The sequence below is a fragment of the Coturnix japonica genome, chromosome 2, assembly GCF_054131305.1.
Source record: "Coturnix japonica strain WE chromosome 2, WE-NBRP24, whole genome shotgun sequence".
Lineage (NCBI taxonomy): Eukaryota > Metazoa > Chordata > Aves > Galliformes > Phasianidae > Coturnix > Coturnix japonica.
Genome location: NC_140664.1, coordinates 137726710 through 137746003, shown reverse-complemented (window position 1 = coordinate 137746003; position 19294 = coordinate 137726710). Strand labels below are relative to the sequence as shown.

Genomic DNA, 19294 nt, shown 5'->3' with positions numbered 1-19294 from the left:
CACGGGGACCCTCTGATCCGCCTGCCTCCTTTTATCAGCATCTTCAAAGAAAAAGGGAGTTATAATTGCTTTCTCCCCTCACCTTAGAAAGAAAAAGATGGGGAAAAAAAAGGGTAAAGCTGCTGTTCTCCCCTGGCATCCGGAGAAGAAAAGGCGCTTTGAGCAATTGCTTATTTACAAAACAAAAATAACATCTCCCAGCTCTCAAAGGGCAGAGCAGTTGTGAAGAATAAGGCTCCTTCCTCCCTCCCGCACCCTCAGCGTTTGCTGTTTACCACCTACAATCTGCACAGCGCACTGTGCTGCCTCTTCCCTTGTTACAGGGGTACACACAGGGGCTCCTCTGTCTCTTCTCAGTGCAACCATCTCAATTGTGCTGCTGACACATCAGCATCCAAGCAAGCTCAAGTCAGTGCAAGAAGGGAGATGTACCTTTGTAGCAGATGAGTAACACTAATGAACCTGCAGCTCTCCGAAACCTGCTTTTCTCACAGCTGCCTCCTTGTCTGCCATCTAGGTATGGAGCCTGTGAAGGAATAGGAAGACATCAGCACAAGGATGCAAGCCTGGCTTCTTCCAGCTCTGTGATTTCAGTGAGATTATTTGGTTCCTGATGGTCCAAAAGTTATTCCCATTGAGTCATGCCATTCAACAGCCAGAACTAAAAGAGGAGGCAGCCATTACAAAGAAGTAAATTAAAAAAGCCATTTATTAGATATGTACATATATACATACACACGCAGAGTGATTTTATACACATGTACACAGGTTCATTTATTAATACAGTGCAAAAAAAAAACGTCTTAAAAAGGTACCAGCCCACCTTCCATAAACTTAATGGGTAAGAACAGAAAATGGGTTTCATAAAGCAATCACGCCCTGCTAATCTTTAAATTAATGAAGTTTCCTCTGTGTCAATTTTCTCACGCTGTGCTGCTGGGCGAGGAGAAGAACCTCCCAGGGACTCACAAACTGACAGAGTTAAGGAGATACGAGTCAACCCGCGTTCAACAGCTTGAACTAAAAGGGATGGATTCCTGGTTTGGGGATTTGATTCAACACAGCCATAATCCCACGCTATGAGTCAGATTTCATGTACTCAAACTGCAAGTCATTCTTTTTTATTAAATCTTAAAGCACCGAAATCAATGTAAGCTCTGCTATTCCTCCTGCTGTTTCGCTGGAGGAAAAGGTTTAACTGTGTCAGTGGCACACAGATACAGAAGCTGTTCCAAATAACAACAGGAAACAAAAACTGGGTCAAACGTTTGCTCTTCCTTGTATCCAAATCAAAACCCACAGCTACGAAGTGCACAGAAACGATGCTCAATTGAATGCACGCAGATTCCTTAACGTGGCTTAATAAGGAAAAATAATAAGGTCAGAAAGGGATTAAAGCCTTGCAGCAAACCAGAGCTTTGTCCGTTCAGAGGAGACCCAGTCACATCCTCTATCCATTCCTCAAAAGCATTTCCATTGCACCAACCTATTTTACTTGACAAAACATTCTCAGGAAGAAAACGTCAAAGGAAGGTTGAATGTAAATCTCTATCAACTCTAATTACGTTAATTACAAGAGCTGTCTCAACACCTTGTTCTACCCTCCTCACTGAAGTAAGCTGTTGCTCACATTGGGATGCATTTGTTTTATGATAAAGCAAATAGATGCTCAGGAACCATCAGGAATATTACAGTTTCTTCCTGCCTGCTTAATAGGGGGATGTGGAACACAAAGAAGATAATGACTTCCTGGCCCTTTGCCCCGGCTGTGATCTGCGTGTCTTATGTGATAGCAAACCAGTTTTACTGAAGCCTATGGAGAACTAGTACAGCTCTTCTGGATTCTCACACCTGATGGAGGCGAAAAGGGTAGGAAATAGGAGCTTGAGGATGTCACTGAGGTCCCTTTCATCAAGCAGCTGTAGCAGGAAATGCTTTACCCTTTCCCCACAGGATGAGATTAATCTCTATGCAACCACCAGAGGTAGAGACTATGAGAGAAGCAAAGATATCTTTGGTGAAAGACTTTGCATGAAGGAAAAGGGGTCACCATGAAATAGGCTTATAAGGGAAAAGCCAACAATAAAAAGGAAAAGCCAACAATAAAAAGGAAAAGCTGTGCCCATCGTTGGACAATAACACACTTATAGTGCCCCGCATCTTTTCAGTTTGAGTTTTTACAACCCTTCAGGGACAGTGGCATCAAAATGCTGTGCTTTCTTTTAAGCACAGGCAGCCTTATGTGTTTATATACATGCCAAATTGCATCCCGTACGGGAACACCCAGAGCAGTAAAAGTGATGAAACTCAGCTCTTAAGTACTACATCCAAACTTGCACTCTCCTAAATTCATCTGAGTGTAAGAAGTCAACACCATTAATTAAAGGTGCTTCAGATTAAAAAAAAAAAAGAGAACCTGCTCTTGCTCTCCATTACTGGAGATGGCTTTAAAGTCAGCAGCTAAACTCTGTTCTAAAGGTGAAGGAGCCAGTGGTCTGTCATAAGGATGTTTGGAAGGTTTATTACCTGTACAGACCAAGCAAAGATGGAATTGCCCTTACAGTGAGAGTGACCTTAACCAAGGAAATAAAGGCCACCCGAGCTGAAAGGTCACTGTGTTTGCTTGGTTCATTTTATGCTGCCCTAAGCATATCTGGGATTCAACAATAAGCACACGGTTAATGGCAACGTGTTGTTTAGCCAGTAGATATTTATAGCCTCTAGGGTTTTTAAAGAAGCCAGTCTTTTCCTTTCCTTCAAAACCCAGGAAAAAAATACCCTGAATCTCATCCTAATGCTCTTCCCCACTGATAATGAGCTCACCTAACTAGGAGTGGCAAACCACTCCTTTCTTTACATTTACCAAGAACGTGTCATAAATTCTATAGACAAAAATGTTACCCACCGCTTTACCTTCACTTTATGTTACTAATATTTTCAGAAGCGTTGGCAGGCCAAGGCACTGGGGCTGCCAAACTGTCACAAAGCCAGCGAGACTGATGGTAAAATGCAGTTTGGATGGTGTTAGTCAAGGAGTAAGAGCCTGTTTATGGTAAGGAGAGCCTCGACCCGTTGACGACACCTGACAAAAAATCTACCATGCACAATTACCATAGAATTATGTAGAACACAGCTGAATTCTTCACTGTGAGTGACATTGCAGCAGGATACTACTGTATTTCATGTTGCTCTGAAACATCCTCCTTGAGGTCAGAAATGTTTAAAAATACTCCTAGCTGGTTTGGGCCATTTTAATACCAAAAAAATAGTAGTTGCAGAAAGGGAGTTGTGAACCCAAAGTCTTTTTCATACTCCACAGTCAGGTTGTTTCTCCATCAGTTGCCTTGTCAGTATCTGGTAGGAGGAAAGAGATGCCACTCCTATGTGAAAGGCTATTTGCCAGAGATTCCGTAATCCATACAAGTAAATATTGCATAAACAAACAGTGAAAAAGAGTACAAACGTCTTCGCCTTCCTCGTCGAGCTGTAGTACAGGTACAAATAACACTACAAAAGAAACAGAGAAAGAGTGTTAGCATTAAAGGACGTACATACAGACAGGAGACATAGCTGGATGTACCTACTATTGCGGTGATCACTAAGAAGCTCAGAGCTTCCTCGCAGCTCTCATGCTGGAAGTTCCTCCTACAAGAGCAGGGCAGCAGCCCCCACCCACAGCACTGGTTGAGCCTATGCATCAAATACAGCCTGTCAGCACAATCCGTCCTACCTACCTCAGCCTGGAACTAAAGGAGTTTGAAGTTGGAGCCAACTTGCAAAACCCACTGAGGATTAGAAGCAGGAAGTAAGCAAAACCTGATCCGTTCTTGCTGTATTTGCTCTTGGGATAAGTGAAGGGCTTCGTTCTCTAGAGCTGACTTGGTAGCAAAACCATCATTTCTGTCCATGTGTGGCTCAAAAAGTGTTTGGGGCTGTTCTTTTTTCTTTTTAATTCAAAGATCAGGTGGAACCCATTTGTTAAATATGGACAAAGAGCAACAAGCCTTACAGGAGAAAACAAAATCCCACCCATTGCTGGCAGACAAGTTCTTTATTTAAAGCTCAGGCAGCAACAGATCAGGCTTTCACACTTCTGGTCACAGCTTCCAACTGTGCCAGTGATACAAGTAGAGATCATGAAATAGAAAGCACTTCATATTTCAGCTCAGTTTAAGCACAAGTACTTTGTGAAGATGACCTCTGCAGACAGAATTTGGTTGTTCATATTTAAGCTTCTCTGGTTTCAGGTGCTAACAGGAAAAAAGCAGGACAGTCTCTCTTAGCAAATAATATCTGCATCTAGTTTTAGATTCAGAATATTACCTCCATTTTGAAGCTCTGTCATAAACAGAGGCGTATGAAGGCTGAAAGACACTCACTGCCTATCTACTGTGATACAACAAATAGCGGATAAATATACACACTCGGCCTTTCAACGTGGTTAGGTTACAGACGTCTATCAGCCATGTCTGCCACTGTCAGAAAGGCATCATGGAGCTCCCTTTGGGAAACAAGCCACCTTTGGGTGGGCACTTATCAGACTCAGCTCAGTTTGGCGTGTAACAGCATAGAAACATGGAAGAAGCTTGTGACTGCAATTTCCGAGGCCCATGTGGCACTCTTAACTGTTGTACCACTTCACTGGAATACCTCTGTGGAATCAACTAGACGAGATGCTAAGAACCAAGCTGTGCCTCTGCTTAGCTGGAAACAATTTTGTTGTATATATACATATAATAGTAATATCAAAGATCAGAAAGCAACTCGTTTAAAGTTAACATACCTGAAAAAGACAGGCTAGAAAAGGTAGAAAAAATGCTACCACGTTTCCAATTCCTTCATAGTCCTCCTGTCAGGATAAAAAAGCAACAAACAAGAAACTACATCAACTACAGCTGTTAGAAAGCATTACTTTTTATTTCAGAATATTATCCTTCATTAAATACCTCTCAATCTAGTTTACCTTGACTGATTGTAGCAGCACCAAACAGCAATAAGATCAACAGGGTTGAACAAGGCACTAAAAGGCTTATGTGATAACATCTGATAAGTTATACATCTGATTCTCTACCTTCAGGATAGTCCTTTTTGTCTTTTTTAAAGCTGCTTGCAGTTTCACATTTGTGTAATGAAAATTACAAAGAAGTATTTAGAATGAAACGAAGAATGAAAACAATCATCACAACCTCAGCTCTGAAAGACCTCCCAATTTCAATCTCAGCAGAAAGGAATAAAGCACAACATCCTGGATAGACAACAACACACCTGAGTTCCAGCAGGAGAGGAGAAACAAAACACTTCCCATGGAGAGATGTATGTTCTGCTACAAAGCAGAACAGCCACCCTTAACCTGGTTACCCCAGTAACTCTCCTTCTTCATCTCAATGACAGCTTTCAAGTCAGTCAGGGTTACCTGAAAGGAATGCTCTGCTAGGTGAACTCCTCGGATGAGATTCAGAGCTCCACACATGATGTTCAGAACAAGTGACAGGATGCCCAGGGGGGTCACACGCTGCATTCTGTAAGCAGGAGCTGAAAGAAACACACACACACCAAAAGAGAATGAAAAGAGAGTGAAAATTTGCAGCACTGCTTTGAATCCTTTAACAGAAAGCAGCTGAAATCAGCTTACGTGATTTTCACACATGCTTTGGAGAAGACCAATAATAAATAGGAGCAACTTTTCTGTTTCACTGCACTGCTCAGTTCTTTGGACATCTAGAAATCAGTGCCAGCTACACAATACTTGGGAATAAATTAAGCAACAGAACTTGTTCTCGAGCCATTTCGCACTGATTTCTTTTGTGCTATATACAGGTATTTTTTACCTGTTTATTACAGCACATTAACAGACTGACTGCTCTTCCCTGGTCAGTAGATAAGTTAAAGAGATTCCTGATGTCTGTAACAGCAGGAGAGTACTTCATTCCCTCCTCAACAAGCATTCATGTCCTTCTTCCCACTGAGAGTGCAAGGGTTCAGTCCAGCATCCCAAAGTTTAGCTTCACCTGCACCACTCCCATATGGAATCATAGAACAGCTCAGGTTGGAAGGGACCTCAAGGATCATGAAACTCCAACCTCCCCACCACAGGAAGGTCCACCAACCTCCCCATTTCATACCAGCCCAGGCTGCCCAGGGCCCCATCCAACCTGGCTTTAAACACTTCAAGGGATGGATGGGGCATCCCCTGCCTCTCTGGGCAGCTGTTAAAACACCTCACTGCTCTCAGAGTAAAGAACTTCCCCAGTATCCAACCTAAACTTCCCCTCTTTCAACTTAAAACCATTTTCCCTCGTCCTGCCATTACCAACCCTTGTAAAGAGTTGAGTCCCATCCTATTTATAGGGTCCCTTTAGGTCCTGAAAGGCTGCAATGAGGTCACCCCGCAGCCTTCCCTTCTCTTCTCCATGTTGAACAAGCCCAGCTCCCTCAGCCTGTCTTTGTCGTGGAGGTGCTGCAGCCCTCTGAGCATCTTTGTGGCCTCCTCTGGACCCTCTCCAACAGCTCCCTGTCTTTCTTACAATGGGGGCCCCAGACCTAGGTGCAATATGGAAATCGGTGCCCTAATTAAGCAGCTGCCAGAACGTAATACACAACTGCTGAAGCCCAGGACTCAGATGCTCTGCTGCTAGAACAGTTCCTGTGGCAGTTCTCCAGACAATACTGTCTCTGCTCCCATCAGTGCCAGCTCTCAGGGCAGGCTGACAGAACACAGCCAAAAAGGGGTTAGGAACCAGACTGAATGCTGCAGTTTTTGGCTTTTGCTGCTTATTTTACACTGCACTGCAATTCCTCTCTTTCCCTGTCTCCCAACTGGCCTACATTCCAGAAGCAGCAAACTATCTCTCTCCCTTCTCACTCTCTCCACCACTATTACATTCTTTAACACCCATGCACCCAATACTATTTATTCAGGATGACCTAATTGCTTCATACCTCATTTAGGTCAAAGCAATTACTATCGATTTGCACTTAATTGTGGAATGTGGCACTTCTAATTAAGGGCTGTGTTTGACCAAAAACTCACCTATTTCCCAACCTACCTATCCTTGCCAGTCCAGCATCAGCCTACACCCACATGTCTTGCTATGTTCTATCTTTGCATCATCATAGGAACACTTTAAGCACAACAAGGCCTATGTGAACCTCAAGTATCAAGTATCAAAATCACCTCCTGCACCAACATCCATGAGATAAAGGACAGAATAAAGGAGCCCTGAAAAAGCCTCCACTGTCTCAGGACCTTCAGCCTTCCATCCAGAAGCAGACAGCTCCTGATTACTGCAGGTAAACTACACAACACAGCAGAGACTGATTCCAGCTCTGCTTCAGTGGCAGATAAAACACTTCAACTGCTAAAGCACCACCCTGCTGCATGGCTTAGAGGAAAACACCCGTCTTCTCCTTTAAGGGAGATTCTGATTGATGAATTTCAAAAATCTCAGTGCCAAATTAACATAGGGATATAAATGATCTCTTATAAATGCCTATGAAATTAATGCCTACGAAATTAATTTGCACGACACGCATTCATACCTCCATAATTTTGTCCCCAAAACAGCTGCAGAGGGAAATGTATTCATCTCGCTCGCAATATGTCACATTATTTAGTATTACTGTGTATTACAGTCACACATACTTTCATCTAAATAAATGATGCAAGAAATCCAATCATTTAAAGGCAATTTTGCAGTTTTACTATGCAGTGAAATGTAAAGTCCAAGCAAAACACTTGACAGAAGCTAAAAGAAGGCAGGGGCTACAGCCATGTGAGAAGACCAATGTTGTGATCAATCTGGGTTTCATCTTCAGTACAGAATGCTTAATATTGCTTTCCTTTAACCAGGACACTTCAGCGTATGCTCAACAAGTCCCCTGTCTAGCAAAGCCTGAATATAAATAACACTAATAAGGAAACAGACACCATGCATGCACACAGCTAAACTTAGAGCTGCTAAGTGGGATTCAGCACTGTGGCAACGCTGAGAGGAGAGAGGGAAATAAACCAGGAAAGCTGACTGCAGCTGATGGAAACAGATGATCACCAACACGAGCCTTAAAATAAGGATAGGACAATTTGAGCATTTGGGTTAAGCCACAGAGAAAAAAACAGCGACACAAGGCAGATGGAACATAAAAGAAAGCAATGAAGAATATGGAGGAACTGAAAATGAATTTCTGCTCTGTGGACACAGATTAGTTAGCACATGTTTACTGGCACCGACACTGTTCACACTGGTGCAAATAACTTCTAAGCCCTGCCACATCATGAACACATTTCACCTCCCAGCATGGTTTGGAGGCACACCCAGAAGTCTGACTCCTAAACCAAATGTTTTCATTTCTGTTTTTAATTCCTCCTGGTCACTGATCCATTACAAATTCCTCCATCAAATCAGATTCCAGTTCATCCATTGGAAACATGAAGACCGGGCAATTGGAATTTAATTTAGTGTTTTGTAAGCCAAGAATAACAAAAAAGAGGAAATACAAGCTCATGGTACCCTAGCTGTATTTAACCGTAATGTTAATGGGATTAGGATCATTTCATTTTGCAGAGGAAATAAGCAGGACTTTGATCACAGAACTGAACCACAAGACAACACTAACTTTAGAGTCATTAGAAAGAGGGCAGCACTTTTAAAGGCAGGAAAAATGTCAGCATTTTTTAAGGAAAGTTCCTTCTGCTTCCTGCAGATGTGCATCTACAGGATGATTCTATGTGATTCTATGTGATCTCACCTTACAGGCTTTTAGTCAGAGGCACTAGATTTTAAGGAGTAAAAGCAGACAATGAGGATGGGAGAACAACAAGATGGACAGTCTGAGAATGAGAGTTTCACCCTCGGCTCAAACACATTCTCCTAATCCTTTCTTCCATAGGATCATAGAACAGCCTGGGTTGAAAAGGACATCGAAGATCATCTGTTTTCAACCCCTCTGCCACAGGCAGGGCTGCCAACCATCACAACAGGCTGCCCAGAACTTGGGCTTCTTTGGGGCTGATGTAACCTAATGAGATAGTAATTACTATCTTCTATCTGAATTTGCACTGACCAACAGATCAGAGAAGCTTCTTTGACCAAATACAGTTCAGCAATTAACTGCTTTAAAAGCCGGATACTTCAACACACAAAATGCCTGGCTCAATCATACGTGCTTGCCCATAAAGTTTACTGTAGGCTGAGGAAAAAAAAAAAAAAAAGCACTGCCTTAAATATGTATCTGCCCCAAAGACCATGAGCTCTTCCCCATGACACAAAGGCAGGCTTTTCTCCCACATTTCATATACATTATATCTATTTCCCAGTGCAAACAAACAACTGCTGCTGTTTTATGTACACTTTGCTGTCACTTGCAGGGTGAGGTTCAGTGAGTCTAGTGTCACCTGTGCACAGCAGCAACTTACCAACCTCCACATGCACTCCTGCGTGCCCACCATTAGCCATCCCATTCATCAGCTCTGCATCCTCCAGCTTCAGCTGAACCGGGGGCTGCAACCTCAGCTCCTCCTCCACCTTCTCCCAGCTGACCTTCATTGCAGAGCCACTCATGTAGTTAAAGCGGTGTTTTACTTTCTGAATGGCATTATCTGAAACATAAAAACATCCTTGAGTTTAGATCTGCACACAACTACAGTTAGTTCTTCATTACAGAATCACCTGGGTTGCAAAGGACCACAATGATCATCTCATTGCTATGTGCAGGGTCGCCAACCAGCAGCCCAGGCTGCCCAGAGCCACATCCAGCCTGGCCTTGAATGCCTGCAGGGATGGGGCATCCACAGCCTCCTTGGGCAACCTGTTCCAGTGCGTCACCACCCTCTGGGTGAAAAACTTCCTCCTAAGATGTAGCCTAAACCTCCCCTGTTTCAAACCATTCCCCTTTGTCCCATCACTGTCCACCCCCCTAAACGGTCACCATCAAATCATGACATTCATTTCTTTGGGGATTTATTTTTCATTCTGAACTCCTACAAGGTCTGAATGAAGCAATTTGACCTCATGTCTTAAAGAGACAACACATACAAAACATATGAGGGCTGTATAATGAGTTCTCCCTAAAGATTACTCAATTGCCGTTACCTACCCTTGTAAAGAATTGACTTCCCTCCTGCTTATAGGCTCCCTTTAGGTCCTGGAAGGCTGCAATGAGGTCACCCCACAGCCTTCTCCAGGCTGAACAGGCCCATTATGAAGTACTACATGAATTTAAGTTGTGTCAGAAGTGAATGTGTTCCTAACAATCTATTTTGTCTTCCTTTTTCCCTGTACCCATCTGTCTACACTCATCAGATTCCTTCCAAATACATTACAAAGTGTTTTGGATGTGGACTTCTTGTTCTTCCATGCTTATATATTAAGTAGCACCACATTCTGCTCATCTATTACTGAGGCTCTCAGGAACTGGAAGAATGATAATCTAATAGTTCAATGCACTTAAAGTCTCCCCCTCCTCCTACACATGCATGCCAAGGCACACACACACATATAGACTCATTTTTATGACCAAGCTTTGGCCAGGAGACATTATTTAACATCACTGAAGTATCAGACAATAAATTCTTAGTAGAAAACAAAGGTACAAACCAAATTCAAGAAAAGCATACGGTCTGGAAGCTAAACTGATGCTTGTTGTGTCATAAGAAGCAGCAAATTCCCATTGAAGCTCTTCCAGGAAGCAAAATGCCATGATGGTTGAGTAACTGCTGGAACAGATGGCCATGCAGGCAATCTCCCCAGAAGACAGGAAACTGAAACATTAAAGAAATGCATAAAAGCAAGAACACCATCAATGTTAAGTGATCTACAACAAAGGAAGATGATCTTCAGTAAGAAAAATAAAAATCATCACTCAAAAGTGACCAGGATAGAAGTTTATGTGCCCAAGTTTCCACTTACAGATGCCCCCAAAACTACTAGGACACTGAACAGGCATTTCATAAGGATGAGTGCAATCACTCTCATCTGGACTTCATAAAGTAATGTGGGACTCGGTACTTTGTTCAGGTGTCAGCACTCAGTGGGGACAGCTGAACTTCCACAATCCCCACAATAATCATAGAATCATAGAAAGGCCTGGGTTGAAAAGGCCCACAGTGCTCATCTAGTTCCAACCCCTGTGTGTGCAGGGTCACCAACCAGCAGCCCAGGCTGCCCAGAGCCACATCCAGCCTGGCCTTGAATGCCTGCAGGGATGGGGCATCCACAGCCTCCTTGGGCAACCTGTTCCAGTGCGTCACCAACCTCTGGATGAAAAACTTCCACCTAAGATCCAACCTAAACCTCCCCATCTCAGTTTCAAACCATTCTCCCTTGTCCTACCACTATCAACTCATGTAAACAATTGTTCTCCCTCCTGTTTCATCACATTCCTATTTATCAGCAGAATATGTTACTACTAGAGGGCATAAACACAACCTGAAGGAAAAAGAATTAAAAAGATAATCACTGATTTCCCAATTCATTCAGCTGAAGCTTATGTATCTGCTTTCCCCAGTAACTCCCTCGGGAAGAGACACAGTTCCAGCTCAGGATCAGTGTAAGCTTTCCTACAATCACCAACTACAACTCATTTTTAAAACTAAACTGAATAGGAAGCAAAATGTCTCTGAATAGAACCTTGACTTCTTGAAATAAAGACTAGCAGATCTTTCTCTGATAGAAGAAAACATTTCTCATTCCTCCACACAGCTCCAGCCCACTGTAGGCAGATCTGTGCAAGTCAGGATAAGAACTGGAGGAACCCAGGGATTTCTAGGTCAAGCAGATCACATCATATCACATCATCTACTGCGAAAGCATGAGGAAGATCTGACTGTCAGCAAATAATAGGGTTTGGGCTCAGTTTTAGATAAAGCTAGTAAATTCCTAGGCACCAAGACCAAGTCCAACCCACTCCAGTTGCCAATAATGACAAGTACCATCCATTAAGCAGAATGGATTTGCTATAAAAAAATGACAACTAAACTAAGCAACTCTTAACATATGCTTATAAAACTGAGTAGGAGCTGCATGGTTCCGGCACTGTGAAATTCAGTTTCCAAATACAGCTAGGAGGTTACAATCCATAGGGTTTCATAGAATACACCTCACCTCATCCTTAAGGTTCAATTAATCTCCAGCACAGCCATCTTAAACAAGTGAAGTGAGAAAACAAACCAGCTGAGGTAGGAACTCACTGTATGCTCAGGTCACGTCCTTTTGCTGTGCCTCGACTTGGATACCGTGCCAGAAGTGAGGATAATGCCTTCAATTTCTTTCTGCATTCCAGAAAGTCCTGGTTGAAATGAAAGTCTGTGGAGGCTGAGAGGGGAAGAGCATCTCTCACCCGCACCACACAAGCAAAGAAGATCATGGACATTCTCCACTGGAGTATTCATGAGGACAACCTGAAAAGAAATCACTGATTTCAGTTAAAGATACAGCAGTGAATGCCACCTCAGATCTTTACAGGCTGCTACACAAGACAGACGCGTCTCAAAGAGTTATTCTGCACTGCCCTCAACAAATCCTCTTGTAACAGCGCTGCTGCTGAAAGGCAATCAAAGTATTCCCAAAGGTCAGAGCTGTGTCCATCTGTTACCTCGCAAATAAACAGATGAGGTGGGGATCTGATAGCAAAAACATTCGCTATTCTCCCTTCTCCTGCTTCACCTGAAGCATCAGAAATGCTGAGTTAAGTTCTTTGTATTCACAGAAACCAGATCACTCCTAAGGACACTGCAGCTTCATTAGGCCTGCAGTTGTGTTAGTGCTGCAGCGAGGCCTGATTTCCCAGTACAACACAGCCATTTTTTAAAATGCTTATAGCTTGGCGTGCTCTTTTTAGAGAAGTAATTACAGCTAAATATAGAACAAATGTTGCCCTCCTCTTGGCTTCTTGTCCTTTATCAGGTCACAGTCTCCCACCATAAGCTATTACTGGAAATTACCTGGTACATTCAGATCACACAGGAGTTCTGCCCTTCGGACACGCCATCACTCAGGACAAGGTGCCAGAAGACCAACAGCACAGCTCCCATCACCTCTGAAAGAGAATCACAGGGACAGCATGAGATAACTCACTAATTGGCCCTTGTCTGTATGAATATGTAAACCCTGCTGTGCAGTGGGTGAACAACATCCTCGAAAGCCTTCAGGAAAACAAACAGCTCATTTTCTTCTCCAAGACATCAGTTCCTAGATGCACTCAAGAGACATCGCCAGCTACGAAACGACACACAAAGTACTTTTGATACCACAACTGCTGATTTCAAGTTATCCCGGCTTGCTGTAAAGCACCTCTAAATCTGCAGACATTAAGAGATTACCTCAAATAACTTGAGAAATAAAAGAAGGCGTTCACTCCGCTTCAGGCAAACCACATAAATAAAGCATTAGGTGGAAAAAAAAAACAACAAAAAAAGCACAGAAATATCAGTGTGAAGTCAAACGTTTGTTAAAGGGAATGACAGCTTTAAGCAGCCCGTATCAAAAAATCATTTCCAATGCTCCAAGTGTCTTTAAAAGGTACCTCACTCTCAAGTGGTTTTGCTACCTAAGGTGGTAAGAGCAAAGAACATTCCCCACAGCCACTCATACCCCCCTTGCCTGCAGAGCTCCTATCATCTCCTAAGAGCTGAGATCTCTTTTCCAGCACTCATCTTGGTTGTAAAATCAAACTAAGCTTGCCAACTTCACTTCAGTGTGCATCAGAATGTGTTTCAACAATAATCAGAATGATTGCACGTCAGCTTGAGACATCACGTCCACCTCCAGCGTGTGGCAACAGCACGGATGGAGCACTACAGAAAACTGCTTCAGCTTTAGCATAAAAGTGAAATGAGAACACTAAAGGAAATTGCCTACTTGGATGTATTAATGTGAACAGTTACCTTTTAGGTACGGTCACACACACCAGTGCTGCTCTACAACTTAGAGAATCACAGAATCCTTAGAGTTGGAAGGGACCTTTAAAGGCCATTCAGTCCAACATACTTGCAATGAACAGGAACACCACAAATAGATCAGGTTGCCCAGGGCCTGATATAGACTTGCCTTGAAAGTCTCCAGGGATGGGGGATCCACCACATCTCTGTGCAACCTGTGCCAATGCCTCATCACTCTCATTGTAAAAGACTTTTCCCTTATATCCAATCTAAATCTACCACACTTGAGCTCAAAGCCATTGTTTGATGGTTGGCAACGCACAGCTCAGCAATGTCCCACCTGGCAAACACCACACAGGGACTGCACTGAATGTTCTCATTTATCTTTCAGATACAACAAAACAGAAAGACAACACGTTTATTAAACATATATCTTCCAACTCACCGTGCCAACCAGCAGCCAGAGCTTAAGCTTAAAAATATACATGTGTCCACCACTACAGATAACATCATCTGTAGTTACTACACAGCATCCCGAGGTGCACAAGGCCGCATGCAGTTTTCAGTGATTGAGGGGTTTACTTGCATTGCAGGCATTGCTGAAAGAGGGGAGACAGAACAAACACAATGCTCACCCAATTCTAACCCCCTGCTGTGTGCACCAACCAGCAGCCCAGGCTGCCCAGAGCCACATCCAGCCTGGCCTTGAATGCCTGCAGGGATGGGGCATCCACAGCCTCCTTGGGCAACCTGTTCCAGTGTGTCACCAGCCTATGGGTGAAAAACTTCCTCCTAAGATCCAACATAAACCTCCCCTGTCTCAGTTTCAAACAATTCTCCCTTGTCCTATCACTGTCCACCCTCACAAACAGCTGTTCCCCCTCCTGTTTATACACTCCTTTCAAGTACTGGATGCCTACAATGAGGCCTCCCTGCAGCCTTCTCTTATTCAAGCTAAACAAGCCCAGTTCCCTCAACCTTTCCTCATCAGAAAGGTGCCCCAGCCCTCTGATCTTCTGATTCTCTTTCAGAGTCACCAGGTCCAACTACCAGCCTGACCCACCAAATCCTATAACTGCACCACATCTACCACTCACTGCCACGTCCACACATCCCCTAAACCCCTTCAGGGATGGGGATTCCACCGCAGCCCATTCCAATACCTCACCACTCTCTCTGCGAAAAAAACGCTTTCCTAACTTACCAGTCCGATCAAGGCATACATAGAACCAAGTCAATCCGTGATCCTGTTCTTTCAGTCTGACTTACCATTTCCTCCTTTGGCCCCTTTCTGTTTGTGTATGATTAGCTGCCCAAAGTATCCGCACTGGACTTTACGTGGCAGGCCTTTGAACTCAGGTCCTGTACTCTGACAACGTCTTTGTGTTTTTTGATTAAGCACGTATCAAATCTTCCGGAGCATGAATCACTAACACCTGGTAGAGCCCAGCAATTCTACTGGCACAAAGCCTGTAAAGAACAAGCTGTAGTTTATAACTGAAGTAAGCAGTGCTTATTATTTTCTTAACACAAAACACCTGCACATCCTACACCTCAGCAGAAAACTGTTCAGAGCTCCCCCAAGCAATACTTCTTTACCAGCCCTCCAGCAAACAGGGCTGCTCAGGCCATTCCCACATTGAACTTCACCAGAAGGCAGCTCCTCCATCCCTCGCTCCCTAAGCAGCAGCTCAGTCTCCCCAGTGACTACCAAGGGATTATTAAGGCAGCCTGAATCAGATCTCTTACTGTTATGCAAGCTCCTCCATGGAAGATTAGATCCAACTCACTGAAGAAACTCCTGCTTTAATTTCTGGACTTGGAATCTACGTGAAAGGCTCTGAAAGCAAACACACATCAGTAAGGAGCTGATAAACAAAGGCTCATAAACAAAAGGAAGAGAATATAAAACCTTCCATCACAAATTATGTCCAGACATACTACTATCAACTACCACACATAACACGTATTGCATGGAACTCAAACCCCAACACTCAGCTCCCCCATGAAATCTCCTGCCCCACCTAAATCACACATTAACATCTCTCTACGGGCTTGAAGCTCTTTCCCTTAATCTCTTAAAAATATAAACCACCTTTAGTGCAAGCAAACACACAGTCCCAAAAGCACGGATGGGTTGAGGCTGGAAAGGACCTCTGGATCCATCTGATCAAACCCTTGCTCCAGCAGGGACACCCAGCACCACATCCATGTGGCTTCTTTAGTTCCCCAAGGAAGAGACCCACAATCGTAGGGTCCCTGTGGCAATGCTCTGGCAGCTGCCCAGCACAGAAGTGCTTCCTGATGGTCAGATGAAGCTAGTTTGTGCCCACTGCCTCCTGTCCTAGCATTGGGCAGCCAGTCTCCATGGGATTTATGGACACGGGCAGAATCTCACTGAGTCTCTGCATTGAGCAGCCACAGCTCCCAGCCTCTCCTCCCAGCACAGAGCTCCAGGACCTGCAGCATCACAGCATCACTTATGGCATCTCCCCATGTCTCTGTAGCACTGGAGGCCCAGGACCGGTCACAGTGCTCAGCAGTGTATCATGGCAGGATCACCTCCTTCTGCTGCCGCCTGTCTACCAGGATCGAACACAGCCCTTCCAAATCCCTTCCCCTTCTCCCACTCTCAGCGAGGCCCCACATCGTCCCCCCTCACACCCTCCAGCCACCCTCAAACTTCCCTCCCACCACCCTGACACACCCCACCCCTCCACCACAAGGTCCCTCCACCCCCTTCAGGACGCAGTATCCCCTCACAACCCCCCACCCCCGGACGCTCTCCTGTCCCCATAGCGGGACGGATGAGAATGAAGCCGTGCATCGCCCCGCGGCCATCAGCTCAGCCCAGCTCACCTCCCCCGCCCCGGGCCTGCTCCGCCGCCACAGCGCGGCCCGCCCCGCCCATAGAGCGGAGCACGCCGGGATGGGGGAGGCGGGGTGTCTGTAAGGGGGGTTCCAGGCCTGTCTGTTAACCAGCCCCACCACAATTAACATTGTATTGCTGGATATTCGTTCCCCCACGTTTATAGGCTGCTGTTAAGCCAAGCTGTGATTCTCTGATTGCTCGAGTCTGGCTTGCTATCCCAAGGCAGGCATCCTTTGGAAGCAGTACAGACTCATTGCTCGATCACACACAAATAGACACAATAGTTTGTCTATCTAAAACCTAAATTTGAAATATAATATGAGGAATTGCTGAGTTATTATTGAATTCTGTCATTCTAATAGTTTAATGCCAGTAATTAGCTCGTAATAGCAAATGACAGGGGTGCTAATTCAGACCAAACACTCATTAGTCCAGGATCCCTTTCCAGCAGTGTCAGTAAGCAGATGACAAAGTGATGCTCCCACACCAACTGCTCTTCCAGTTTCCCACTGATTTCATCTCAGGGAATTTCCTGAACCAAATGTGCTTGTAGCCTGGAAAGCTGCATTAAAAGGGGTGGCCAGCAGGGAGAGGGAGGTGATTGTCCCCCTCTACTCAGCTCTTGTGAGGCCCCATCTGTTTTGCTGGGGACCCCAGTGCAGGAAGGACATGGAGCTCTTAGAGTGGATCCAGAGGAGACCACTAAGATGATCAGAGGGCTGGAGCACATCCCCTGTGAGGAAAGGTTGAGGGGACTGGGCTTGTTTAGCTTGGAGAAGGCTGCAGGGAGACCTCATTGTGGCCTTCCAGTACTTGAAGGGAGCTTTTAAACAGGAGGGGGAATGGCTGTTTACAAGGGTGGGCAGTGATGGGACAAGGGAGAATGGCTTTAAACTGAGACAGTGGAGGTTTAGGTTGGATCTTAGAAGTTTTTCACCCAGAGGGTGGTGACACACTGGAACAGGTTGCCCAAGGAGGCTGTGGATGCCCCATCCCTGCAGGCATTATTCAAGGCCAGGCTGGATGGGCAGCCTGGGCTGCTGGTTGGTGACCCTGCACACAGCAGGGGGTTGGAACTGGATGTTCTTTGAGTTCCATTTCAACCCAGGCCATTCTGTGATTCTATGTGATCTGTCTACTTGGTAATACTCATCAGGTCACTCCTCCCCAGGTCCTGCCTAATTTCCTTTATAACTCAGGAAGACTTCCTGCATCCACAGACTGTCACGGAGTTCTGCAGCTCAGATATCTGCCGTGTGAAGAACCACCATTTCTTTCTCTGTACTTAAATTGAAACAATGTAAATACAGACTACTTCCTTCCATGTGTTTATTTAATGGGGGTTAATCAGGGTAACTATGATGGGGTTACCCTGAATGGGGTTACCCTGAGTTTCTCCTGTATGTCTCTTATGCTCTCATGACTCACGTACAGATGATTTCCATTGTTTCTACATAGCTTACAACAGCTCCTTCCCAATATAACAAATCATTTTTATTCCTTGAAGAACAATTACCACCGGATAAGTTCATCCTGCAGCTCCAGCCTCAGCTCGTTTCTACATTGCTAGCAGCAAAGTGTTCACAGCGCACGGAGTCAGCTTTGAAAGACATGAATTAAATAACCATGCAGTCAGTGCGGTTTATACTGGTGGTTTAAGACTGAGTGGTTCGTGGAAAGTAGTGATCGGCTGTGACAGAAGTTGGAGTCGTACCGCAAAAATTCAACTCTCTCGTTCTTTTTGTGTAGCTCTGAACTGATTTTATCGCTCAGAAAGCTGAGAGTCATCAGAGTCAGCTCTGGGTAATGCACAGACCCCATCAGCAATGGGGTTGTCTGCATTCTCTGTGCTTCCTCTTTCTCTCCCCTCAGTCCCCAGCTCATCCTCCAAGCACAGAGGCAGCAGCTTATTCCTCAAGGCAGCTCAGTGCTGCTTTTAACTTTCCGCCCAGCTTCCACATGGTGTAGAAGTGACACAGGCGGCTGGAGGTAATCCTGCACCCTAATGTTCATTCCTGGCACAGGGTGGGTTCGGTGAGGACAGCTGTGAGGAGGATCAGGAAACAGAGCAAGAATAAAGAGATGGTGCCACCTAAATCTGCTCTTTAAAAGCTCTGTCAGTTCCCGTTCAGAGCGGAGCCCCACGAGCACGTTGGTGCAACCAAAGGAGAGGTGCAGCAGGACGGTGAGAATCCTTTGAGCCTGCATCCTGAAGGCTTTGAGGAGGTTTCACATTGCATTCACCCTTGAGTCAAGCTGCAACTCGGAATATTTTTATCAGCAGGGAGCCCTACGTCCTCTGACTTTTAAAAGCCTGAACAGCATAAGCAATGTGCCAGCTGTGCTTTCTGCCAAATGAAGCCCCATCAACACGCTTCCATTCTGTGCTCCATTTGCAGACCACGTGAAGTAGGGACTAAAGGATGCAGCATCTCTGTAGAGTTAATTAATAATCAATTTTGCATTTATCTGTACAGGCAAAGAATCACACCACTTTAATTCTAGCTTAAATGAGCAGACTGGGAATACACCTTAACTTGTACTGTATC

General features: G+C 44.7%; 1 protein-coding gene across 21 annotated transcripts; it reads right to left on the bottom strand.

The window, feature by feature from the left end:
• Positions 1-691: 691 nt before the first annotated feature.
• On the bottom strand, positions 692-16784 carry SEC22C (SEC22 homolog C, vesicle trafficking protein). 21 transcript variants are annotated; one of them, XM_085539179.1, is made up of 11 exons: positions 16733-16784; positions 15664-15713; positions 15143-15343; positions 14319-14472; positions 12938-13032; positions 12185-12408; positions 10593-10756; positions 9413-9595; positions 5414-5532; positions 4784-4849; positions 692-3507 (listed from the first exon to the last, which is right to left on the bottom strand). In XM_085539179.1, the coding sequence occupies exons 6-11, from the start codon at positions 12364-12366 to the stop codon at positions 3307-3309; spliced, it is 915 nt and encodes a 304-aa protein (XP_085395305.1). In that variant the 5' UTR covers positions 12367-12408; positions 12938-13032; positions 14319-14472; positions 15143-15343; positions 15664-15713; positions 16733-16784; the 3' UTR covers positions 692-3306. The 21 variants fall into 21 exon arrangements, 16 of the variants coding, with proteins under 16 accessions (XP_085395305.1, XP_085395296.1, XP_085395304.1 ...); XM_085539170.1 differs by having other exon boundaries at positions 12185-12394; XR_014943270.1 differs by lacking the exon at positions 14319-14472 and having other exon boundaries at positions 9417-9595; positions 12185-12394.
• Between the last annotated feature and the right edge of the window lie 2510 nt (positions 16785-19294).

Coding starts and splice junctions, on each gene's coding strand:
- SEC22C (XM_085539178.1), bottom strand. CDS start 12,366: ATGTCCATGATCTTCTTTGCTTGTGTGGTGCGGGTGAGAGATGCTCTT. Junction 10,757..12,184: donor GGACGTGACCTGAGCATACA/GTGAGTTCCTAC, acceptor TTAATGTTTCAG/TTTCCTGTCTTCTGGGGAGA. Junction 5,533..9,412: donor AGGAGTGCATGTGGAGGTTG/GTAAGTTGCTGC, acceptor TGTTTCTTTCAG/CTCCTGCTTACAGAATGCAG.